Source organism: Mustela lutreola, chromosome 4 (assembly GCF_030435805.1).
Source record: "Mustela lutreola isolate mMusLut2 chromosome 4, mMusLut2.pri, whole genome shotgun sequence".
In the NCBI taxonomy this organism is placed as follows: Eukaryota; Metazoa; Chordata; class Mammalia; order Carnivora; family Mustelidae; genus Mustela; species Mustela lutreola.
The window spans coordinates 131,663,852-131,690,870 of record NC_081293.1 but is presented as its reverse complement, the minus strand read 5'-3'; the positions used below and the strand labels follow the sequence as shown (position 1 = coordinate 131,690,870).

At 36.1% G+C, this 27,019-nt stretch overlaps 1 protein-coding gene across 3 annotated transcripts in view; it reads right to left on the bottom strand.

Annotated features, from left to right (window-relative positions):
* The window catches only part of VPS50 (VPS50 subunit of EARP/GARPII complex), a 126,289-nt gene that overhangs the window by 17,574 nt on the left and 81,696 nt on the right, over positions 1 to 27,019 (bottom strand). For all 3 annotated transcript variants that reach the window (XM_059171119.1, XM_059171121.1, XM_059171120.1), the window contains 6 exons: positions 26,600 to 26,690; positions 24,881 to 25,057; positions 21,933 to 22,051; positions 19,891 to 19,997; positions 9,973 to 10,094; positions 1,127 to 1,207 (listed from right to left, as the gene is read on the bottom strand). In XM_059171119.1, the coding sequence (XP_059027102.1) occupies positions 1,127 to 1,207; positions 9,973 to 10,094; positions 19,891 to 19,997; positions 21,933 to 22,051; positions 24,881 to 25,057; positions 26,600 to 26,690 (697 nt within the window). The remainder of the gene's footprint in view (positions 1 to 1,126; positions 1,208 to 9,972; positions 10,095 to 19,890; positions 19,998 to 21,932; positions 22,052 to 24,880; positions 25,058 to 26,599; positions 26,691 to 27,019) is intronic.

Genomic DNA, 27,019 nt, shown 5'->3' with positions numbered 1-27,019 from the left:
ATTTCCTCTGTGTAGAGTGCTCACCCAAGATATGAACACCTGCCTCTCTCATCTTACTCACATCTCTGCTCAAAGGCCACTGGTCTCTCACTCTGCTTTATTTTCTTCTTAGCGCTTCTCACTATTTGACACTATATTACATATTTGTTTCTCTGCCTCGATAAAATGTAAGTTCTAAGACAGGAATTACCTCTTCCGTGCACTGATGAATGGCGAGCACTACTACCACACCCCACAAATCCTATTTCAATTAGTATTTCTTAAAAGAATGATTACATTGCTTTATTAAAACTTCAGTAGTAGATGTACATAATAACAGACCTTAGAAGAAAAGAGGAAAATGACTGCTGGTGTGGGTAGGTGAAGAAAAATCAGAGGATCTTTGGCTTAATCTAAGTGCAGAGGAACATGCTGAAAAACAGCAATCTCTGACTACAGTGGCCCATCGCAAGAAAAAAACTGTGTTGTTTTAAATGCCTGCGTTAGCTTAAACACTGCAAAGCCTCAGCCTTGTTTTTCTGCCTAACCTCTTTTCTTAGAAAATACACCACATCCTGTGACACAACAGTCAGGAATCCAGAACCCCTCCTGCATAGCCAGCTACATCCAAACCTCTTCCTTGACTTTCAAGGCCATTTATAAAGTGGTCCCTACACACTCCCTGCAACCCGACTCTTCAGTATATACCTGTGTCCCTATCACAAAGATGGCCAAACTGTGGGCCAGGCCTGCTCCCATCTCCAGGCCCTTTCTCAGCTTCTGAACCTTAATTTGAATGCCAGTCTTTCTTCCTTTTCCCATTAACCCATGCCTGTTCTTCAAACACTAGCACAAGTCTCACTTCTTCCTTTAGTCGTTCTCTGAAATACTGTTTCCACATGAACCTCCCCTCCCCTTGAACTTGTACTGGATGTATAACCAACATCAGACTCTCCCGTGTACACCAGTTTCTTCTCTCCAATCAGACTGTAAGAAACCTGCGTTTACTTCCTTACAAACACACAGTGTAATGCTGAGGACTCATACACTCAACATACATATGGACGCAAAATTTATTTATAATTGACTGGATAGCTAATTTTTATTTTCTGTAGCCCAGAAGAATTAATTCTAATTGGTTACTTACCATATCAATAAGGCTTTCTTGTATTCTGTTAAGAGTTGTTCTTAATCTACTACTACTAAGGCCCAGTCCTGTTGATTCCAGCTGAAAAAGAGAAAGAAAGGTATGCTACATCACCTTGGAGATAATCTTTCATACATTAACCTCAAATTAACCAAGGTTAAGAATCTGATGAATTAAAAAAAAAAAAAGAATCTGATAAATTTTCACTCAGATACTTAGCCTTCAGAGGGTCTCCAAATTGTATTTAAAAGTTTCAAAACATCAAGCATACTAGTCAAACCTTAGCCCTTAAGGGAACAAGAAAACTACTTCACATTTGTATTTATAGGTCACACTAGCACCTAGCAATCTAATAAATTTATCAGGAGAGAGTTCGCCAATATTTCTTTTTCCCACAAGTTATTATTTTTAGTTCTGAAACTTAAGACATCAGATACTTAAAGATAATGCACTATGTCATATTTATGTAGAAGCATAATAAAGCAGCCTGTCTTAAATTTTCTCTTCTTTGTAAAGATTTTGTTTGACACACAGAGAGAAATAATGAGAGAGAGACAGAGAGAGAGAGAGAGAGCAAATGCACAAGCAGGCTCCCCAGAGCAAGAAGCCCGATGCAGAACTCGACCCCAGGACCTTAGGATCATGACCTGAGCTGAGGGCAGACGCTTAAATGACTGAGCCACCCAGGTGCCCCTGTTTGAAATTTTCTAACACAAATTAGAGATAGCCCAAATCCTTATCCAAAAATTATGAAAAAAACTTTATTAGGCTCAGTTAACATTTCATAGTATAGAATTCGCTTCACTACATCAGAGCCAAAGCACTCATAAACATCCTCACATAAGAACATAAATGAGAAGGGACACTCGACTGTTAAAGTGAAAAGCTGGGGTGCCTGGGTGGCACAGTGGGTTAAGCATCAGACTGCTGGTTTCAGCTGACGTGGTGATTTCAGGTCATGAGATCCAGAGACTGACACTGGGCTCTACAGGCTCTACACTCAGTGCAGAGTCTGATTATCCCTCTTCCTGTCCATGCTCCTCTCTCTAAGTAAATGAACACTATCTTAAAAAAAAAAAAAAAAAAAAAAAAAAAAAGACATGAAAACCCAGTTAGCTGGCTCCTTAGTTGGTGATGACTCAATTGATGAATATAAATTTAATCTAGAGGTAATCATAGACACATACAGATATCTGGAAAAATGTGAAAAGTTTCTGTATGGGCCAAAACATTTAAAACATTGTTAACAGTAAACTATAAAATATATAGTCTCACTAATTCATTCATAGACAATTATAATATATATGGCACGCACACGCATTTATTGTTCCTCATCCTTTCCTATTTGAATTACTTACACAACATGTGACAGAAAGCCTCAAGCTAAAATAGCTGTGTGATGGCCTGGTGTAGTAAAACATGAACTCATGTCATATGGCCATTTTTTTTTTTTTAAAGATTTTATTTATTTATTTGACAGAGAGAAATCACAAGTAGATGGAGAGGCAGGCAGAGAGAGAGAGGGAAGCAGGCTCTCTGCTGAGCAGAGAGCCCGATGCGGGACTCGATCCTAGGACTCTGAGATCATGACCTGAGCCGAAGGCAGCGGCTTAACCCACTGAGCCACCCAGGCGCCCCTCATATGGCCATTTTAAATACATTTTACTTTCATTAGGTTTTATAAACTTTATTACTTCACTTCCCCTCTTTTTTTTCACTAGGATCTTATTTTTGTACAGTTAAATTCAGCCATTGCAAGTATACAGTGTGATGAATTTTGATAACTCTAGAGCCCGATGGCCAGCACAATCATGATGTAAAATTCCCTTACCTTTAAAAATATCCTTATGCCCGTTGCACTGATTCTCTCCCTCCACCCTTAATCCCTGATCTTACTGTCACAGTAGTTTTGTCTTTTCTAAAATTTCATATAAATGGATTCATACATGTGTATTCTTTTATGTTTGACTTCTTTCTTGTATTTAACATGCTTTTCATATTCATCCATGTTGTAAGCCTATTAGTAATTCATGCTCTTTTATTGCTTAATAGTATTCTATAACAGGGATATATCACAATATCTTACTCGTCAGTTGATGAACATTTGGGTTCCAGTTTTGGGCTACTTCAATAATGTCATTAATTTTATGAACATGAATATATATGTGTGTAAATATCCTTGAGAAGACATATTTTCTGTTCTTTTGGGTAAATACCTAGAAGTAGAATTTCTGGTTCATACAATAGACAAAGTTTTAAGCTTATAAGGTACTGCCATACTATTTTCTAGTGGCTGTACCAATTTGCATTTCCACAAGCAATGTAAGTAAATTCTAGTTATTCCATTTATGGACTGAATGCTTGTTGTCCTCTCAAAATTCATATGTTGAAGGCCTAACTTCCAATGTGATGCTACCTAGAGACGGGGCCTTTAGGAGGTAACCAGGTTTAGAAGAGGTCATGAGAGTAGGGTCCCCAAAATAGATTTGGTGCCCTTTGACGGAGAGACATAGCACCTAATTTACACTTCTTTTTCTAGTTTATTAAGGTGGAAGCTTATCATTAACTTGAGATTTTCTTCTTTTTTACTACAGGCATTTGAAGTTTGATACTTCCCTCTCAGTGCTAATTTAGCTGCATTCCACAACCTGGTATATTCTGTTTTCATTATTATTCACTTTAAAATATTTTCCAATTTCTCTTATGACTTTTTTAAGATTTTATTTATTTATTTGAAAGAGAGAGATCACAAGTAGGCAGAGAGGCAGGCAGAGGTGGGGTGGGGCGGGGGGAAGCAGGCTCCCTGCTGAGCAGAGAGCCTGACGCAGGGCTCAATCCCAGGACCCTGAGACCCTGAGACTGTGACCCGAGCCGAAGACGGAGGCTTAACCCACTGAGCCACCCAGGTGCCCCTTATGATTTCTTCTTTAAACCAATCTTAATTTAAGTGTGTTAATTTCCAAACAGATTTTTCCTAGTTATCTTAATATTTTTAATTCAATTACATTATCATCAGAGAATATATTCTACATGATTTTGAATTCACTAGAACATACTTAATGGCCCACAAAATAGGGTCTATCCTGATGAGCATATCATGTGCACTTGAAAAGAATATATATTCTGCCACTGTTGGGTGTGGTGTCCCATAAACATCAATTAACTGAAGATGGTTGAAACTGTTGTTCAAATCTTCTACATACTTGCTGATTTTCTATATACCTGTTGTATTAGTTACTGTATAGTTTTAAAATCTCCAGCTATCGTGGATTTTTTTTTTGTTGTTGTTTTCTCTTGAGTTCTGTCAATTACTGTCTTATGTATTTTGAAGCTATGTTAAGTAGCCACACACATATTTATGCTTGCTATTCCTTCCAGCTGAACTGACCCTTAATTATGAATCCCTCTATCTCTCTTAACACATTATGCTTTCAAATATATTTTATCTAATATTAACGTAGCTAATGCAACTCTTTTTTAAAGATTTTATTTACTGGAGAGGGAGAGGGAAGAAGGAAGAAGAAGTGAGAGAGCTAGCGAGTGCTCACATGAGCAGGAGGAAGGGCAGAGGGAAAGGAAGGCAGCCTGATGTGGGGAAGGTGGGGCTCCATTCCAGGACCCTGGGATCATGACCTGAGCCAAAAGCAGACTCAACCAACTGAGCCACCCCGGTGCCCAAACTACTGTAGTTTTCTTAAGAAAGCAAACACTTACTGTTTGCATGGCATAACTTTTCAATGAATTTGCTTTCAACCTAGGTGTGTTTTTGTTATATTTAAAGTGTTTCTTTTGGGTGCCTGTGTGGCTGTCATTAGGCATCTGCCTTGGGCTCAGTTCCTGATTTCAGGGTCCTGGGATTGAGCCACACATCTGGCTCCCTGCTTCTCCCTCTCCCACTCCTCCTGCTTGTGTTTCCTCTCTCACTGCCTCTCTCTGTCAAATAAATAAATAAATCTTTGCCCCCCAAAATTTTTTTAAATATTTATTTTTTTATTTGTTTTAATCATTCTGACAATCTCTGCCTTCTAATTTGAGTGCTTAGTCCATTAATATTAAATCTGATTACTGGTTGGACTTAAAGCTACCATCTTTACAGGTTATCTCTTTTTTGTTCCTTGGTTCCCCTTTTCTTGCCTTTTCTGATTATATGAATATTATTTTTTAGAATTCTAATATAATCTTCCTATTGGCAAAAGAGCTAAGTCTTCAATATTAATTTTCATTGTTCAATGAATTACAATATACATTCTTGATATTTCACAATCCATTCGCTGTTAAAAATGTTCCATTTAACCTAATATATAGAAATCTTGTCATCTTATAGGTACATATCTTCTTACAGTTGTTATATGAAATACATTTACATATATTATGAACTCCAGAAAATAATGTTAAGATTTCATTTTTAAACAGCAATATAGTTTACAAAAAAGCTAGAAAAAGAAAAAAATAATCTTTTGTATTTTCCCAACTAGTTTCCATTACCATGCTCTTCACTCTTTCCTGAAGACCAAGTTTTCTGGTATCACTTTCCTTCAGCCTAAAAAAAATTCCTTCAGCATTTAAGTATTATATGTCTGTTGGTGACAAGTTCTCTTAGTTTTTTTTTTTCTTTTTATCGAAAAGTGTCTTAATTTCACCTTCATTCTTCTTTTTTTTTTTTTTTTTTAAAGATTTTATACATTTATTTGAGAGAGAGAGATCACGTGAGGGAGTACAAGCACCTCCCCAGCTCAGCAGGGAGCCTAACATGGGGCTCCATCCCAGGATCCTGGGATTATGACTCAAGCCAAGGGCAGATGATTGACTGAGCCACCCAGGGGCCTCTCACCTTCATTCTTTTTTTTTTTTTTTTTTAAAGAATTTTTATTTATTCATTTGACAGACAGAGATCACAAGTAGGAAAGGCAGGCAGAGAGAGGAAGGGAAGCAGGCTCCCCACTGAGGAGAGAGCCCGACACGGGGCTCCATCCCAGGACCCCGAGATCATGACCTGAGCCGAAGGCAGCGGCTTAACCCACTGAGCCACCCAGGTGCCCCTCACCTTCATTCTTGAATGGTGTTTTGCTAGATACAAATTCTGGATTAACACTGTTTTCTTCTCTTTTAGTACCTTAAAGTTATTAACTCTCTCCTAGCCTCTACAGTTTTCCAAGAGGAGTCAGCTGAATCAGATCATTGGTCCTATATAGTCCTTGTAGTTTTCCAGGCACAGTTTCACCATGAGGTATCATGCTGTTATGTTCCTTTGTGCTTACTCTGCTTGCTACTCATTTACTATCCTGTATCTGCAAATTTTGACCAGTGTTTTTTCAAGTATTTTTTTTTTCTACCTTATTCTCTTTCTTCTCCATCTGGTATTCCAAATATATGTATATTTGATCATTTGCTATAACTTAACATGGTCCTAAGGCTTCGATCATTTTGTTTTCCAATCTTTTTTCTCTATGTTCTTCATTTTGAATAATTTTTATTAGTCAGTCTTCAAGTTCACATATTCTTTCCTCTGTCATGTCTATTTGATTGTAAAGTACATTCAGTAAATTTTTTTAAATTGCTGAAATTCTATTTTGCAGTTCTAGGATTCCCCTTTGGTGTTTTTTTGTTTGTTTTTATGAAAGTGCTTTCAAGCAGAGAAAATAGCACTTTCAAACTATTTTTTTTTTAAAGATTTTATTTATTTATTTGACAGACAGAGATCACAAGTAGGCAGAGAGAGGGGAGGGAAGCAGGCTCCCCACTGAGCAGAGAGCCCAATGCAGGGCTCAATCCCAGGACCCTAGGATCATGACTGGAGCTGAAGGCAGAGGCCTTAACCCACTGAGCCACCCAGGTGTCCCCACTTAGGTTTTTTAATTAATGTTTCTATTAGATCTTCCTATTTTTCTACTGAGATGTTCATACATTTAAAACTTCTTCTGTCTTGGGCGCCTGGGTGGCTCAGTGGGTTAAGCCGCTGCCTTCGGCTCAGGTCATGATCTCAGGCTCCTGGGATCGAGTCCCGCGTCGGGCTCTCTGCTCAGCAGGGAGCCTGCTTCCTCCTCTCTCTCTCTCTGCCTACTTGTAATCTCTCTCTGTCAAATAAATAAATAAAATCTTTAAAAAAAAAAAAAAAAAAAAAAAAAAAAAAAAAAAAAAACTTCTTCTGTCTTACTTTATTTGAGATGGTTCTGATAGTCCATTTAAAATTCTTATCCCTTAGTTCCAACATCTTGGAGTCAAACTAAATTGATTTTCTTTTTACTTAAGGATGTACTCCACTTTTTTTGGACTTATGTATGTTGGGTAAAGTTAGACTGCATTACCAATTTAATTCTGGAGATCTGGGATTTTGTTTTTTCTCCACTGAGCACTGTTTCCTTTGTTTTCACTACGTAATTTTCTTGGCTGGGCTTGCACTACAAACTGTCTCTTATGCAACAGCTTCATTCTCTGTTCAGATGTTTTTTTCTTTGGCTCCAGTCAATCTGTTTCATATAAAGAGGTTATGAGTTAATCAAATACAGGGGTAAAAGATTTTGGGGAACCCCTCTCTGCCTCTTTTTCTTCTGCACTTTCCCCCCCTACTCTTTTCAGTGTTCCCAGTTTCCTGGGATGGAGCCCCACATTGGGCTCCATGCTCAGCAGGGCGTCTGCTGAGATTCTCTCTCTCTCTCTCTCCCTGTGTCCCAGCTTCCACTTGAGCTCTCTCTCTAAAATAAATAAATCTTTTAAAAAAACTAAGCAAAGCAAAATATAGAAATAGAATTCTATATTCTATATAGAATATAGAAAAATGGAGTGGTTCTTTTTATAAATTTGTAAAACCCCTTTTTATAGAGAGTCAGTCTTTGTTGTGCTTTAAATAGTGTTTCCTTCAGTTCTGCAGAATCAAAAATAGGGTCTGAATTATAAATTGTTCTAAGATGCACATATTTCCAATATTCACATGGTAGATAAAAGGTAGTTTACTAAGCATACTCTAACAATAGGAAAAATCTTTCTTAAAAATACAAGAGGTAGAGTGAGTGCTCTATTTATTCATACATCCTCGCTCATAGGCACCTTTTATCAGTTCATATAATACAAAATGTTTCTAACATGATGTATGTGTAGAAACCCAGGTTAAGGACAGAAATACTTATAACTGGCAGCTAATTATTTCAATACAGTGAAATAGCTGTTACTAAGTCTTATAAGACTGAAAATGCTTTTAATACAAAACATGAGGTTAATGTGTCCTTTAAAACATATTTTGTTTTCAATAAAATACGTAGCCTTTTTTACAATAAGCACCTAAGTATACTTTGCTAACTTTCTCAGGTCCTAGTGAACTCCACTGTAGACAAATCTGTGCCAGTATACAATCAGCTAGAAAGTCATGTCCAAAAGAATTAGTTCCCAAAAGCTTCCAAAGGGCCCTATTTTAATACATATTATCAACAATGTGGTCCATAAGTGTAGTACCCAATATGATGATCAGCAGCCACATGTGTCCATTTATATCTAGAGATAAATTAGCTAAAATTAAATACAATTAAAAAGTCTGTCACACTAATCACATTGCAAGTGCTTAAAAGTCACATGTGGCCAGCGGCTACCCTAATAGCAGAAATTTTGAGTATTTCTGTGACTGTAAAACTTCTCTTGGACAATGCTGGTATGGAGGCTCAGCTCAGGAGAGAGAGAAAGGCTCATCTGGAAGAATTAAAGATTCTGACAATTAGCTAAAATTCTAGAATGTCTTTCTTCTCTAATATTTAGTTATTGAGTTTCCAAATTCAGAGCAATGAATTAGTACCCATTTTATAGTAACCTAAATTCTGCAGCAACACTCTTACTCTGATTTTATTAGCATTCTTTCTAAGGAATATTATAGAGAATTAAGAATAGGAAGTTAAGATCCCATTATTAAAACATCATATTTTTGGAGCACCTAGGTGGCTCAGTCAGTTAGGCGTCTGACTCTTGGTTTTGGCTCGGGTCATAAGGTTGAGCCCTATGTTGGACTCCAGGCTTCAGCACAGAGTCTACTTGTTTCTGCCCCTCCCCATACTCACACACTCTTAAATAAATAAATAAATAAATAAATAAAATCTATTAAAAAAATGCCTTTGATATATTACAGCAGGGATACAAAATTTATATAATAAATGTAATCACCATTAAAATTCACATTTTTAAAAAGATACAAAATATATTATGTGAAAAATCAGCATTGTGATATAGTCATAGGACCCAACAATATCCTTTTACACAGAAATCTATAAAATATCGAGGTGAGCCACATAATAATTACCAAATAGCAGATAAGTTACCTGCCTAATATTGTGTTGTTCTCTTTAGGAGTAGGAAAGATAAAATCAATAAGAGCTTCAGAAACACAAAAAGGTAGTACAGGAAGTAATTCTGTAGCACACAGAAGGTTCAGTTCAAAGGTTTTCAATTATTTTAATAAATATTTGCCATAATTTTCTGATGTAGTAGTGTCTGCTAAGGTTTATAAGCCAATATTTAAAATGTCTCATTTACTGTGCAGTAATTATATACACTGGGCCAGATTTAAACAAAGCAACCCACACATTTTTCTTTGCCAAAATATGTTAAGGTTAAAAACAGATGCTGCACTTTTTCTGCCAAAACTCTGAATAACATAAAATATGTTTATCATTTTGAAGTAAAATTAATATATAAATAAGGTAATTAGGTAGACAAGAAGGTGATAGCAATAAGTTTGTTAGATTTCTGATGGATAATTTTCAAAATAATATTATTTGTGTATTTTATATGAAGAGAATGAAAACCTTTATATTTTAAAAATAAATAAATTTTATAAGTAACAGACTTTCCCTCCAAAGGTGACTTACTGAATCATTCCGACCAAAAAAGGTATATATTGCATACAAGTAATAATCAAATAGCTGAGACATGAAATGGATAACATCAAAGGCAATTGGCTTAAGAATGTTCATCATCTGCATATATTTACCTGAAAAGAAAAAAATCAAATTTAGAAAAAAATTAAAATCTATCAGTCTATTATTATAAAGAGACAATTTAAAAAACCACTTTACCAATACATATATTTTTAATGAACTATTACATTCCTCAGTTCCTAGCCATGTTTCAAGTAATCAGTAATCATTAGTGGCCAGTGGCTACAATATTGGACAGCACAGATACAGAACAGGTTCATCATCTTGGAAAGAACTGCAGGATAGCACTGATCTATATACTACCTATAAAAATGTTTTTATATCATTGTATTTTACTGTTTGTCATATATTCATGGAATCTGTGCTCCTCTATAAATGACACTGCCCAAACACATAACACAGTTCCACATTCTTGGAGATTCCATTTAAAATTTTTCTCAAAAATGTTTAGGTATAATAAAACAAAAGACAATGTACTTGAGATAAAGCATTTTCCCCATAAGCTTATATACACACAGCAAAAGTAAAAAAGCAAGAAAAAGGATACATGGAAGGCACTTCCTATTCCCCTGAATCCTAGCCCTGTGAAATCTTACATCAGAGGTCAAGGACATTTCTTTCTTTCTTTTTTTTTTTTTTTAAAGATTTTATTTATTTACTTGACAGAGATCACAAGTAGGCAGAGAGGCAGACAGAAAGAGGGGAGGCAGACTCCCCACTGAGCAGAGAGCCCAATGCAGAACTCTATCCCAGGACCCTGAGACCATGACCCAAGCCAAAGGCAGAGGCCTTAACCCACTGAGCCACCCTGATGCCCCAAGGACATTTCTTTATCATTATAGCATTCAAGAGCTCAGTACTCTCAAAGTGCTAAGAAAATGTCCTCCTCAGTCCCTTCTTTGGGAGATGCTAATATTACAATCTCTTTTCTCTAAACATATGATACAGTTAGGGAAAAGAAATTTAAAAACCAAAATTTCTGCATTTATAAATTTGTTGATGTATTTGAAGGGTACATGGGAGATGGGCTGAATCAAATAACAATAATAACAAGTCCCTAATTGTGTTTTTCTTTTATGGGAAATAACAGGGAAAGGAGCACATCCATAAAAAAAATGCTCTTCTGCAGAAGATGTTAAAACAAGGCCATTTGCCTAATTTCCAAATGAGCAAATAATTCAGGTGCTCGCTCTACTTAATGTAACTGTTATAAATTTTAAATTGGTACTACTGAAGACACCATGACTCAAGAGAAACACATTAACTGCAGGAGAAAAAAAATGACAAATTTACTCTAATGGAAATGTCTACTAGCAAAACCATTTCTTTATTATTTAAGAACTCCATACAGCTGACTTAATTTACATAAGCGATGATTCTAAATAATACTCAGATAGTCAGGAAGACACATATACATACCAAAAAGTAGAAACCATTCCAACTCAGATTCTATTCTTACTCTTATTTACAAGTCTATTGTTTCAGAATCATCTTTTATTTCACACATTTTCAAAAAATTACTAATGAAAAATATTTGAAAATTATGCTCCTAGAACATTCTGGTTCACTAGCAGATATTTTATCAATCACAAACATACAGTTTTTAAACTGCAACTATATACATATAAAATAATGTGACACTGTGGGAAAACAACAAAAAAGAAAAAATACTGTGTTATATTATTTTAACCTGTAAAAGAAAAAAAGAGAGATAATAAGTAAAATGAGGTAGAATGCAAATATCTGCATTGATAAATATCCAGAACACAAGGCTTCTCTCCATTATTAATAATAAGATAAGCCATTGTTTATATAATTATTCTTAAAGAATATATAAATGAATTATTAACAGATAAAAGCTATTTTAAATGTTGCATTCAAAAGAAAAAGAACTAGATTAAAAACCCACTACTCTAAAAAAATTTTTAAACATATTTATATTCATTTATTCATCTAATATTCAACAAAGACTCTCTGGAGTCTTACTATGTCCTTGGCTTTTGTTAAGACACAAGGAATTAGTCTCTGCTCTCACACCTTAAAAGGTCGCACAAGGAAGGCAGCCATTGATAATCAGGCTGCTGGCATATTAAAAGGTGTAAGAATAGGAACTCTGTCTCTCCAGCTCATGAGGGCAGAGTAGGCCTTCGTAGGCCTGAGGACGCTTATGGTCCTCCTCAGAATTACTGAGTTAAAGCAATTTTACAGTGGATTAAGCCTGTATTTATGAAGAGAAAGGGATGAGGAAGTAAAGGTGAGCAGGCATGATCAGAAAATTAGAAATTTCAAAAAATTTCTAAACCAGAGGTTGGCAAACCTTTTTTGTAAAGGAACAGAGCACATGCTGTGGCAACTACTGAGCTCTGCTGGTCTCCGTTGCAACCACTCAACTCTGCCTCTGTAGCACAAACGCAGCCACAGACAACATACAAACAAATGATCATAGCTGTGTTCCAATAAAACTTTATTTTATAAAAACAGATAGCCTAAGCGATTTGACCTGCATGCTATGGTGTCCCAACCCCTGTCTGGATGACAGAGAAGAGATGGGAGCAGACTGATGGCAAAATGCAAAGATGACCATGAAGGAGGTGAAAGCTATTCTTGTAGGATGGTTATTGCTTAGATTCAGTGGGTAGAGCAAGAGGATGCAAACAAAAAATGCAGCTGAAAAAGGATGGTTATCTGAAGCTCACATATGGGAAAAACTACCAGTCAGCATGCCCTCCTCTACCACTATCCCTCATCAACATCAGAGCACAGGTTGCCAGGCTGTTCCCACAGACAGAAACAAAAGAAAACAACAATTATTAGGATTTCTCTCTAAAAGAAGGAAACAGGGGCACCTGGGTGCCTCAGTCTATTAAGCCTCTCTGCCTTCAGCTCAGGATTCAGCGCAGGTCATGATCCCAGCCAGATTGGAGACTGAGCCCCACATAAGCTCCCCACCCATCAGGGAGTCTGCTTCTCCCTCTCCCTCTCCCCTTTCCCCTGCTCCTTCTCTCTCTCTCTCTCAAATAAATAAAATCTTTAAATATATATATATATAAATATATATTATTAAATATATATATATATATTTTTTTTTGTTTGGCTTCATATATATAAATATAATATATATATTATGTATATGAAACAAACCAAACAAAAAAATGGAGCAAACTTAAAAAAATAATAAATTACAAAGATGAAGGCTTCTAGAGTAGACGTTGGCACCACAGATGAAAATCTACCTAATTCGAGAAATTTGAGGATCTGTCCCCTTAAGGTAAAGACTACTAGTAAATCCACCCAGCCCTGCCATGCTCTTTACAAAGTCCCCTCTCAGGATTCCTACTGAGAAGAAAGGGGGCAGGGAGAGGGAGAGCATAGCTCTCATTATTCAGCAGGGGACACCCAGGCAGCACCACAGCTGCCTTGGCCTTCTATTTTGGATATGAATAGGTCATCAAAAATCAGCAGGCCCAGGAGGAAAACTCAGAGAGTAAAAGCAAAAAAGAAAAGCTGATCCCAGAGAAAACAACTAATTCAAGCTATACATATATAAGAATTATGTAAAACAGTATAGCAGAAAAATATGGGAGGGAAAAACAGAGAATATGGAAGGACTCTTGAAGATTTTAAAAGTGACTTTTAAAATTAAAAATTAAAGAAAATAATTGAAAAAATGACATCTATAGAAGGTACAGCAAAAAGACAAAACTATGGAAAACATTACAGAAAATATGGGAGACAGGAAGGGGCCAATCTAAACACTTGACCAACAGGAAATCAAAGAATAAAGAGGGTAGAGAAAATGGGGAGGTGGAAATCATCAAATAAATAGTAGCATTAGTCACAACTGAGGAGCACAAGAGCCTTCAGACTGAAAGGGTCATGAACTACCCAACACATTTAATGAAAAATAACTCACACCTAGACAGATCACTAGAGAATTCTGAAATATCAAGGGAATAAACACCAAAAGCTTTCAGAGAAAGAGAAAAAAAGAAAAAAGAAAAAAAAGAAATTCATCTACAGTAAAATAGAATACTAGAGGTTTCAACTTTCTAAGGAAAAATAATTTTTAATCTACAATTCTATACATAGCTCGATTGCCATTCAGAGAAAGGGCAGAATACAGACATATTCAGACCAACAAGAATTCAAAACATTTACTGTTCATCACCCTTTTTTGAGAAATTACAACTAGAAGAAAGGTAAACAGAAACAGACCAAGAAACTTCCTGCACGCTAGTGGCAGGAGGGCCCTGGGGTGGGAGAATGCTGCTTTTCATCATGACCTCTTCTCTATTATTTATTGTGTTACGGTGAGAATATTACCTTAATTTAAAAAAAGTACAGCATGGCTCTGAAGTTAGCCTGCCTGGTTCAAAAAAACGTGGCCAGTGGATTAAGATGTGGTTCATTCAGCTGCACTTCACCTTCCCTTTCTTCCCTTCTAGAGTTCCCTAGAGAGGACAGGGGAGAGGAGTGGACACAGTGTGCTTTGAGAATAGGGAGGAATACCCAGATTGACGCCAAACTGGCCAACACTCCAGGAGGGAGGGCCTCAGGCCCCTTGCAAAAAGGGCTCTCAACTTCATGGAAGAAAGAACTCAGAAGCAAGCCCTTCAGAGGAAGGGACAAAGATTAAGCATAGAAGTAAGAAAGCAACTCCTTCATAAGCAAGGTAGCAGTCTCTCCTACCTGGTGAGGAAGAGGACCCCCACTTTGCCTCTAAGGAAGGGTTTTATAAGTTTTATTTAAGTTAGCTAAAGAGAGGGGTTTACTCTTTAACTTTGGGTTCATCATTCACATTGGGCAGTTGGTTTTTCCATTATCTTAAGGTTATGGAAGCAATTTTAAGGATAGGAGCAATTTTAAGCATGTCCAGGCTGTGTGGCTCTTATTGCCTGAGGGAGTGTGTCTTGTGGTTTCCCATGAGTCTGATCTTATGATTCTTCATGACCTACTGACTTTTTGTGTTCAGCAAAATGGCTTTACTTTGGTGAATTTGTCTTCCAAGCCCCCCTTCCCTCCTGCCTCAAGATAACTGAGAAAAGAACCTCCTCCTAAATGATCACTAGTAAGAAGTTCTTATTCTTGCTTCCAACCTATACTATAATCTCTCTGAACTTCGCCTGGATATAAGAATTAACTTTCCTGATTTCCTCTCCTGGTTGTGAAGCATGAAAAGAACTTACTGGCTCTAGGATCAGACAATCTGGGTTCTACCAGTTAGAAGCTGGCATGACATTAAGCGAGTTATTTATCTGTGGGCTTTAATGATTTGGTGTATAAAAAGGGTACTGTGAAGAATTCATAAGAAAATGCACACAACGTGTTTAGGAAGCCTTTAACAAGGGAGCAAGAAATCTTAGCTACTGCTGTTATTTTTAAGTAATTATAATTACGATGAATGCAATGAGGGAGAAGTATAGAGTGCTACGTAAAAGAAACCAAACCTGTTGAGGAAAAGCTTCACAAGGGAAGCACTGTTTAAACTATTATCCTAAAATCTGGACTGTGAGTCCAGAACACTCATGGGGAGAAGCCACAGAGGGAAAGCAACCAACGAACAGCACAGAGGAGAACCACAACCTAGAGGAACAGTGAGCCTGTCTTACCCAGCTCATCAGCAGGGGGCACAGAGAACCAGGATCACACCCTGAAAGGTGGCCCGGGGGCCCCCACACCTCTGCAGAGGAGTAAATACAAGAGTACAGAGAAGGCACTGTAAGTGTGTGTTCCTCTGCTGTGGATCAGGATAAGAGAGGAGGAAAAGATGTTTCTCCAATAGTCAGGATGTTAAAAACTAAGGTGTGTCAGTCCAATATATTGGGCACCTACGAAAGTGAAAAGTGCTTGGTTAGATGCTCTATATGCTGCAAAGGTGACTCCAACTCCAGATGTTTTCATCTGTAGGAGCTGAGAATCTGACGGGGAAGAGCAAGAACAGAATCCAAGCTGGAAGGATGTTCATTATTCTTATCACAGTACACTAAGCAGAGACATCATTATTGGACATAAATAGCACATAAAAGTTAACTGGACATGCTATAAATGAGGCATAAAGGAAAGGAAGGAAAAGTCAGTTCAGCTCAAACAATTTATTTTTATTTATTTATTTTTCAGTTCAAACAATTTAGAAAAATGCACTCAACAATGAAGTGAGGACCAGAGTAAAAAATCAATATGTCTGTTACCTAAGTCCTTAGCTTTTATTCCATTTGAGAGCTTTTATTCTATCATTTTACTCTGTTACTCTATCACTGCTTTCTGTTATTTATTTTTATTATTGTTTGTATATTCTATGTTAGCCCCCCCCCACATCTCTAATATCATTTTCTTGTACATTGTACTGAAGGATGACACTTCTTAGAACATTCTCTCAAAATACCATGTTGTATATACAGCTACCAGCTCAGAAAGGGTTTTAAAATTGTTTAAAAATATTACCTATAAATGACCAATAAAATGTAAGTATTTTTAGAAAAACAGATATATGGGAATGTAATCTAAATTAAACAATGATAAATTTTTTTCTTAAACACTGCCTATGAAAATATCAAGTTTCTTAAAAGATAACTTTATTCTGGTTTTATGTTAAATCTGGATGCATGATGTGCTGGTGTCTTATTTTTTTTCAGCTGCTAAAGTAGTAATTTTGTCCTATGGTCTGTAGTTTTTACAAGCATGGATTTTGGCAACCTATCTTCTGCCCCTCTCCGACCTATCATATCTACTCATGTGCGAGCTGCCTCCAGGAGAGAGAACCTTGAATAGCAAGGCTATTTCAGTGATGAGACACATTCCTTAAAATTTCTCTGCTTCTGTCTGCAGGAAACTGTCAGGCTGACAGAATTTTCTCTTTACACAAGTAAGCATTCTGATTAGTTCTCTGCACTTGTGAAGGGCTCCCTGGGCCTTTCTAACAGATTTTGGTACCACCTGGGGCTGGGAAGCCCCATTAACACTTTTTTGTTTAATCTCTCCTAATTACCTGCCAAATAAATACTACTTGAAAAGGACATTTTAAATATGCCTTTAATGTTCTAAAATGTGCCTCCCAACTACTGAATAATTAGTTCCTTCATCTTCCCGGGCACCCAAAATTAATCAATCTTATTTACACAACTGTACTTCTGGCTTTGTAAGAAGAGACATTACCTTTGCCAGTTTATTATCTTCAAGCACCTCAATGCAATAACAGGGGATAGAATAGCATTAACTGGTTGGAGACCCCTTAGTGAGTGGTTCTCTCAAAGTTCTATTTTATGAATATGTACAAACTGAAGATAAAGACCTCCGAGGGAGAGAAAGTGGTAGGCATAAAAGTCTATTGGAGGGAATAATGGAAGCACCTAATCCCATCTTTAAATGGGAAGACCTGAGAGTTAAAAGCATACTAGGCATTGTTACCTAATTGCAATTCCAATAAAAGATCTGGTGGTGGCAAAGGTTGAAATTACAATGGTGAGATTCTCTTCACTGAGTAAGGTTTTATTCAGGACTGTTCTACTTTATAGGGTTGACATACCAAAGGTGCATAATACAAGTTTTCTCAGTTGCTTAAATCCACTATTAGAAAACAATGTCCACTATGTCTATGAGTAATCCTTAGGTAGAATTTGTGTTACTGACTTCTGAATTTACCACCAAGAGCACATTTCTATTGTCATTCAATCCCCTTCTTGCATAATGAGAAGAGTAGAATGCACTGTTTCTTCATTTCCTTATGTCTACCAAGAAGTGAAGATTTGCATTTGTTCTCTCCATTTAACTGAATGAAACATTATTTCCCCTCCTCAATTTTGTTTTAGTCTTAAATTTGATTTGATGCTACTAAATATATGTCTTTTAGAGTAAAAGTAACATGACGACCTCTAGCTCTTTTTGAACTAGGTGAGGTAAAAATTATAAACTACCACTCCCATGGGGTTGACTATACTATTTTCCCCAATTATCTCTACCCACTCCCCTTCCCTGTAGGAATCCAATGCCCTTATCCAATGCCCTGAACTTGTAGTGCCCTCCCTGGGGCAGAAGTGTATTTCTCTCTCCAACAGTCAAGCGTGAGTTGCCAGAGAAAGTCGGGGTGCCACATCAGAGTGGAAGCCTTAAGAGTCATAACATGGTTTGGCTCTTGCTCTTTCCCCCATGACCCAAACTGGTACTATTTTTTCAGTCTGCATCTCAGAATGACACATTGAACAGAACAAAGGTGATTAGGAGCCAATATGCATCATGTCAACTTTCGTGGTGTTAGGGCAGTTTGTTACCGCAACATAACCAGGCAAAAGATGAATTCATTAAGCTACATCTCAAGTAGCGTGTTCAGAAACCAAAAACTACAGTGAGTCCAAAAGGCTGAGGATGACGACCAGGATTTTGGAATATTTATCTGTGAGAACCACATAAGGAAAATGAGCACAATAACCCTGAAGAATGAACTGGGGGAGCATAAGGGAAGAAGGACAGTGTAACTACCACCCATACCTGAACAGTCATCACAGGGAAGAACAGGAAAACAAAGTACAGATTTGCTCTTTTTGCTTTTAAAGATATAACTGAGACCAACAGAATTACAGAGAAAAAGAAATTCTGGTTTATCATAAGGAGGAGATTCCTACCAACTAAATCAGTTTAATAGTAGAATGAGTAGTCTTGCAAAATAATTTGTATCCAAAGACTATGAGACATGAAACAAAGGCTAGTTGGCCACCACAACTTAGGGGCATTAGGTAAATCCTAGTTTTATAGGAATTTACACCAGATGAGCTCTCCGAACCCTTCAAGTTTTGGTTCTATAAATTCCATACAGTAAATCATGATGCTATGTTCAGTTAGCTCTCTTGGATAAAGAAGAAAAGCTAATTTCCCTGGCAATGATCAGTGAAAAAACACTTTTCAGAATCTGTCATTTTTCTGTGTGTCATGAAAATATATCCTTTTTCTTTTCCTTCAAACTCATTACTTCTTTTCCACTATTTTTCCTAAAGGAAGTGGGACTTCTAAGAAACATTTTGTCTACATTATCCTATTCATTAATGAAATTTAGAAATTATCTTCAAGAACACAGACCATTTTATCAGAGCCAAGAGTAATCAAACCAGGCAGCAGGACATTATCATCTCCATATACACAGAATACAGAGGTTTTTTTTTTTTAATAGAACACATTAAAATTCCTGAGTGGTATAGATGACTTAATTAATTTGAAAAGATATCTCTATAACTTATTTGCCAAATGTACAGACTTACTTGTGAGATATAAAGGTTAAGATGGCATATAAAATGCAGAAATACTGACATTAAAAATTCCACATCGTTTTCAAACCTAAATATTTCAAATGGCATTTCTTCATGTTACTTGCCTTCTACAAAATCATCAATAAAGGTCTTATCTGTAATAAAAACAACTCTTCCTATGGTGTGAGCATTTAGCTTATAGAACTCTTGTGTCTGAAAATGCCAGAGGATCACTATTCACTCTGCCTATCTGACAGGAAGATTGTGAAGATCAATGAAACAATTAAGCACAAAATATTGTGTAAATGTAAAATGGGCACTATCGTCATCCTACATATACCTACAACTCACATAGAGAATTTTTCATTACATTTCAATTAATTGGGATTTTTAGAAAAAGTAGAAAACATTAATACTAAGCAGTTAACTGAAAAAGAAAAACTAACATTAATGATGGTATTAAACTATTTGAACAATTAGGATGAAAAGTACTGACATAGGACACTCTTAAAACCTTCCTTGTGGAGGGCACTGGAGTGTACAATCAAAGCCCCAACAAGTAACAAAAGTAGACTAATTTAACTAATAATGTTTTTTTAAAAAGGTGGCTACTTACCAACAAGTCTTATTACATTCAATGTTGTATTTGTTAAGATGGGTGCATTCACTTTATTTAGACTATAATCTGACTTCTTCCTGCTTTTCAGAGTTTCTCTAGAAACGCTTAATATGGAAAAACAAAACAGAGTTGCAGTTAGGGTTGTCAACTAGTAAATCAGTAAGTTATTCCAATTAGGATCTATCCTTCATTCACTAATTAGTTACTGAAACTGTTACCATGTGTCAGGTGGGGTTATAGAGATGATCCTCCTGTCCTTAGAGAGCTTACAGTCCAGAGTGGAAGAGAGATTTATAAGCAAAGAAATAAAGTACTATAATGTATTTCTTTGATTCTAAGACAGTCATTATCAACCATTAAAAGAAGCTGTGTCACTTAATAAAAAACAAACAAACAAACAAACAAAAAACCCAGAGGTTCCAGGGAAACTATATATCAAATGTACCAAGTACTCGGATTTCAGACTTACAAATACGAAAAAACACTCTCCTTAGAATCTAAATGTAGTATCTAAAGTATAGGGGCACATGACAGAGTCTGGTGTTGGGGAGGACACCAGGTTCAAGGAAAAAATTGAAGATATATGGTTAAGTACACAAAAAAGGGGGGGATAATATAAAATAAGGTCAGAAGTAGGAGAAGTGCATGTGCTCAGAGAAGCAGAAAGAGTTCACAAGGAGAATGAGTGGACTGAGGGAAAAGTGATAGGAAAAAAGGTAAGGAAGGGCCAGACCACTGAAGTCAATCAAACTTAAAGAGTATGAACCTACCTCTGAAAGAAAATTTAATCAGGAAAATGACATGAACAAATTTGCATGTAAGAAAAAAAAAACACCTAAATTTGCATCCAAGAGGGATGAGGAGGGGGCAAAACTAGAGACAGAAAGCCAAAGTCAGGGGGCAGTGCCAATAATCTGACACAGAGATGATTTTCGCATGAACCTGGATGGTAGCAGTGAAATAGAAGAAATTTTGAAAATTCAAGAGACACTTTGAAGTTGGAATTGATACTAAATGACTGAACAAAGCTCATAGTTTATATTATTCATAGTTCTTAGTGAGTGGTTAAGTTAGGACAGTTTAGGAGGATAACTGTCTGCATAGCCTTAACAAAAATGCAAATATATACACATATACCAGAAGATACTATCTTACATGTTCATTTCAATCGGAGGTTCTCTTTCAGCCAGAATAGACCCATAACACCCAATGAAGAAGTCCAACAAATCAGTTCTATTCTGTTCGTAATGGACCATAGATGGATTTAAATATCACACATACATGAAAATCAATGGAAACAATTATTTCCAATTCAAATATCTACAATCACATGAGTTGCTCATTTTCTGAGGAGAGTGTATCAGTCAGGGTTTTGAATTTACTAGGTACTTACTAGGGATAAAAGGTAGGGCAAAATATACTTAAATCTATCATTAAAAATTATGTGTATCTGTGGTGACTAAATGTCTGATACTTAGTCATGAAATTAACTCACTTACATTTAAGAATCAGGTCCATTTAAGAGGGAGAAGGCGACAAAACATTCTTATGTAATTATGATAGTTTTTGAAGAGGACAGTTTATGACAGAAACAAAACAACGAAGATGAAGGTACCTTAACAGAAGGCCCAAACAGTGATTGTAATTGACCTTGGAAAGATGAGTGGAGACTTTCTGTATTTACAAGACTGAGGTAGGAGGAATTCCCCCTGCAAAACAAATAACTACTCTCCTCCTTGAGGTTTTCTAACCTATGTGAAGCTGGAACTGCCTCCAAAGGTAGTATGATTGTATAAACTAGAAGTTTGTTTTTCTGCAAAAACCACTGCTCTCTAAATTAAGAGCTCTTTGATTATGCCCAATATCAAAAAACTACATTTCCAACCTTTTAGCAATCATTTTAAAACATACACATTTTTGTCACATGACATCAAAAGTTAAAGAAATGTTTAACTTGTTTTTTTCCAACCTTTAAAGGAAATCTTTATTTAAATGCATAACATACAATATGAAATACCATACAATCTAAGAACATTTACCTTTTCACAGGTGCATCACCTGTTTGCTCATCCACATAATCTCGTTTCAGTTCCTCAGGAACGTCACTGTCACTGTCATACTCCTGATAAGCACTTTTTTCTTGTTCATCAGATTCGTACTGAAGAAAACACAGTATATTCAACAATGAGTATGAATAGCCAACTTTTCTCGTAGTCTTTCAACACAATAAGAGTATCCAATTTTTAAGAAGTAGTTTAGGGAAGAAAGCTCTTAATAACTCATCTTTAATTTTGCTATCAAGAATATTAACTTTCCATTTACTTCTTCTCCATCCAAGAAAAAAAAAGAAAATATAAACATTTTATGCTTACAAAGACTTCTCCCCCAAAAGTCAAATCTCCATAAAAAGAGAACAAACAAACACAAATATCATGCTATGCCTTTACGAGAGGAAAAGAGTGTACATTTGACCAAAAAAAAACCCCCAACAACAACCAAAAAAAAAACCTCTTCTCTTCCCCCAAGTGGTTTCAATATACTTATTTCCATTTTGCTAATTCACCATAAAGATTGAGTATATAATTCTGGCACTGTGGAAATGTTAATTCAGTGTAATAAACTCTTATAACACACATGCTAATGTCCTAATTCATTATGATGAGATTTAATTCCAAGGGAGCCTTAGAAAATCACACTGAGCACTGAGGGACTACTGAGAGCAAGGATGAAAATAGCAGATTTCCTCTTGAGAGGAAGGGTGGCTTCCTAACACTGTCACAATCTTTATGGCAACATGGCCCTGTGCCAGCATGGGGGGACAGTGGCGTCCATGCACAGGATAGAAACCAGCAGCAGCAGCATTATCACTTAATATTATAAATGAATATGATTAAATCATGGCTAACATTTCTTGAATGTTAAGTGCTAAGTGCTTTCATAAATATTCTCACTCAATCTTCAGAGCAATTCTATAACAAAGTTTCATTCCCTCATGCCAGTTGAAGAGATGAATATGAAGACAACATGAAAGGAAGTCGGTCCCCTAATTCAAAAACTATTTTTTGAGAGCTTAAAGCAATGTGACAGGTCATAGTAAGATGTGGACCCTAACTTTCAAGGACTTATGTGTAATCACACATTAATAACTGGAAACAAGTATTCTAGACATTCTCATCCACTTGTACACACTTGTACACACTGTGGTCCTGATAACATTCAGAAAGGGGATCCACAGACAGCAGGCTCTCCTGGCTATAACAAAAAGCTTCATAATTCCACAGTACAAGAGAGCCTTATTTTTGAGGATTCTGTATTTTTGCAAATTTCTGTACCTGTCAAATTTTATTTGTAACCCCAACACTAATACTTAGTGACACTTTCGCAGTCAGTCATGGATACGTACAGAGTATGCAGAAACTTTTGAGTTATCCAACATGCACGTTCCTAGCTGAGTGCAAACAAGGTGACGCTCTACCCTCTTGCTTCAGCTTACTTAACAAATGTACTTTTCATAGTCTAGTGCCACATTTAAAAAAAAAAAAATTGTTCTTTTTTTGATGGTGATTTCCCTGTTTAGAAAGGCTCCTAAGTGTAGGACTAAAGTTTTGCCTAATGTTCCTAAGTGCGAGACTATAATGTGTTTTATGGCAAAAATAGATGTGTTAGATAAGCTTCATTTGGGCAGGAATTCTAGTGCTGTTGGCTGTGAGTTCAATGTCCAATACTGTATATTAATTTAGATGCCTTCAAGCAAAAACCCAAATAAAACAAGGTTATACACTGATTAGTTGATGAACATGTGAACAAAGGTTCACAAGAACCTAATCCTGTATTTCACTCAGAACAATGGTTCTGTATTTGTTAATTCAGTGTTCAGAGGGACTTTATAGAACACAACTGCCAAGAATAATAAGAATCAGATACTACATGATATTTAAATTAGCAAATCACCATTACAGATGGATATATTATTTCAAAAATATTGAAGAGACTTTTAATTCTCCCAGTTTAGTGTACTTTAGAGAGGAAAAGGATCAATAAGAATCACTAAATTGTAACTGTAAATATGGCTTACTATGAAATAATTTCTACATGATAAAACGTAATAACAATTACTTTTATGGCAATATTTTTTTTAATTGTATCTTCACCAAACAAAAAAGAAAATGCCAAAACTGAAATACATACACAAATTCAACAGATTTTCATCAACTCTGAACAGTTTTCACTTTAGCTTCATCAAATCTAAAATAAAAATCATACAGGGTCCTCTGGAAATGACGATCAGAAGGACCCATCCAAATTAAATACTGTAAAAACACAGATAACTGTGAACTAAACATTCACTCATTGTAAATATAGGAAACTGAGGGTCACAGAGGTAAAATAGATTACCAAGGGCCACACAGTTAATAATAATAAAGTAAATAATAAAGGTGATATTCATTCAACTCCTTCAAATCCTTTCCATTAACTCACACAACCTGAAGTTTATATTGTGTGTTTTGAGCTACTCAAAGTGTTAAAACATTGTACTTCTAAATCCTAAAAAACATCCCTGCTGGGTAACCAGGTAAGACATTACCCTCTCTCAGATAAAGGGACTTGGAACAAAATGATTCAGATGCCCAAGCTGAGAACTAAATGCAGATGATCTATTCCCTCATCCATCTATTCAATGAATCACAGAAATAAGCAGTGAAGAAACTATACCCCTACCCAATTTAGCAATCTAGTAAGAACACACAGCAACCTAATAGGAGCACAAAGTAAACATAAAGCCCAAATGTATTTTTCAAAAGGACATTTTCAACAAAGCATGCTGTAAAGCCATTACTGTACAAGTGGTAACACAGGTATATAAGCATATAGGTAGGAAGGTGGGTGCTAAATGGATAAATAAATCTAGCTAATTCACTGGGTAAAACACTTTTCAGTAAGAAAATCTCACTTATGTTCCAAAATATGTTTTAAGAACACTACATACCCCATTAGAAGCCAGGACATCTTCTGTTTCTTCATCTTTGTGGTTGGCCTGAATTTCAAACGGATTCCCATCACTACAGTACTGCTCAAACAAGGTCACTGTTTTTGAGGATGTTGAGGATGGCTGCTTACTAGGGGAAACTGATGGGGAACGTGACTGTTCCATGAATTTAAATTCCTAGACATTAAAAAAAGGATACCTTTTAGCAACAACACTAAAATTCAGGTACACAACATATTCCATCAATGTAAATGTAGTTAGTGAAAAAAATCAATCCTGATTCTTCAGGTTATTCACTTGGAAGCTGTGTGAAGACACAAACTTGAAAATATGTGCTCAAAAGTTTTCCTAAAGACAACTCAGTTGCTGATATCACTTTTAAAAGTGTTATCTGCATCAAGTTACTCTTGGCTTAGTTTATAGAACTGCACAGAAAATTTTTAAAAATAATTTATATTTGAATAATTCTAAAAATTTTAACATAGCATCAAAGACCCAGGAAAATATGGTTTTAAGCAATAAAAAGGCCACAATAAAAATAAATCAATATTAATAATTAATATGTTTGCACCATTTAATTAATTATACGTTTTGCAGACATCAGAATCTTTCTTTGTTATGCTGATGTCCATAAGCTTTCATTTATTTTTTTTCATACACCTGGAGGTAGACAACACAGACACACACGGTGAGGTCAGATGATAGGTCTTCTAGACCTAAGATTAGCCATTAATCCATTAACTTCCTATATAATGTTGGGACTGTCACCTGGCTTCTCTGTGCCTCAATTTCTTCATCAGTAAAATGAGAGAGTCAACCTCCAGTATGAGAACCACAATGCTAAAACTAAAGAGCTGTTCTCAGATGTGGAAACCAAAGCAGTCCAAAGGGAGTCAGTGCCAAGTTTAAGACCACATTGCTTATTAGTGGAAGAGATGGAATAATCTCTAAAGTTCCTCTGATGGACGCCTGAGTGGCTCAGTCAGTTAAGTGTCTGCCTTCAGCTCAGGTCATGATCTCAGGGTCCTGGGATCGAGACCCGTACTGGGCTCCTTGCTCAGCGGGGAGCCTACTTCTCCCTCTGTCGTTCTACCTGCTGTACTCTCTCTCTCTATCAAATAAATAAAATCTTCTAAAAAAAAATAATAAAGTTCCTTTGAATTACAAAATTCTTGATGATTTTTTTTGGGCACCTGGATGGCTCAGTGGGTTAAAGCCTGTGCCTTCGGCTCAGGTCATGATCCCAGGGTCCAGGGATCGAGTCTCACATCGGGCTCTCTGCTCAGCAGGGAGCCTGCTTCTCCATCTCTCTGCCTGTTTCTCTGCCTACTTGTGATCTCTGTCTGTCAAATAAATAAATAAAATCTATAAAAAAAAAAGAAATGACAAAAAATCTCAAGCATTCTGCGAACATAAGCTTTTTCATTAAAGACCATCAAAATACAACTGATTAATTTTCTGCCAAATTTAAATAAAGCAGATCTCTTTCTGAAATCAAAAGAAAAAGATCAGGCAAAAGAGTTTTCCTCAAGTATATAAACTGAATTTGTAAAAAGAGACAGATTTTCACATCCATAAAAGGTGGCTATTACGCACTTTTAAGCAAGGAAAGAAAGGTGCTATTCTTTAAATGATTTTATAAAAGATTTTTTAATATCTGGGTTTTTTTTAAGACAACTAAATAAAAGATAGTTGCATTTGTTTCTAAGAGACACTCACATGAAGTTGCAAGATACTGAAATTTGACTTCACAGGACAAAGCTCCCAGGTCTCATTCTCTAGAAACATTCTCAGTTCATCAAGCCGTGTTCTTAAAAAAAACAAAACAAAACAAAACAAAAAAAACCACTCCAAGAAGTTAGAGGAAAAGTCCACTGTACACAAGAATTAAGAAAATAAAATATTAATTGTAGAATAATCATCACAATCATAATCAACTTTGAGAATCTATTCATACCAACATAGCAAACACATTTTACTTGTTAATGTTTTATCATCTTTAAGAGAAAAAAACTCTCAAATATTTACTAAACTCATAATATCTCTACTATATTACAAAAATAATGAATGTACAGGAAATGATATTTTTATTAAGGAATGAAACTAAAAGCTACTCCCCAACTCACATACTTAAAACAT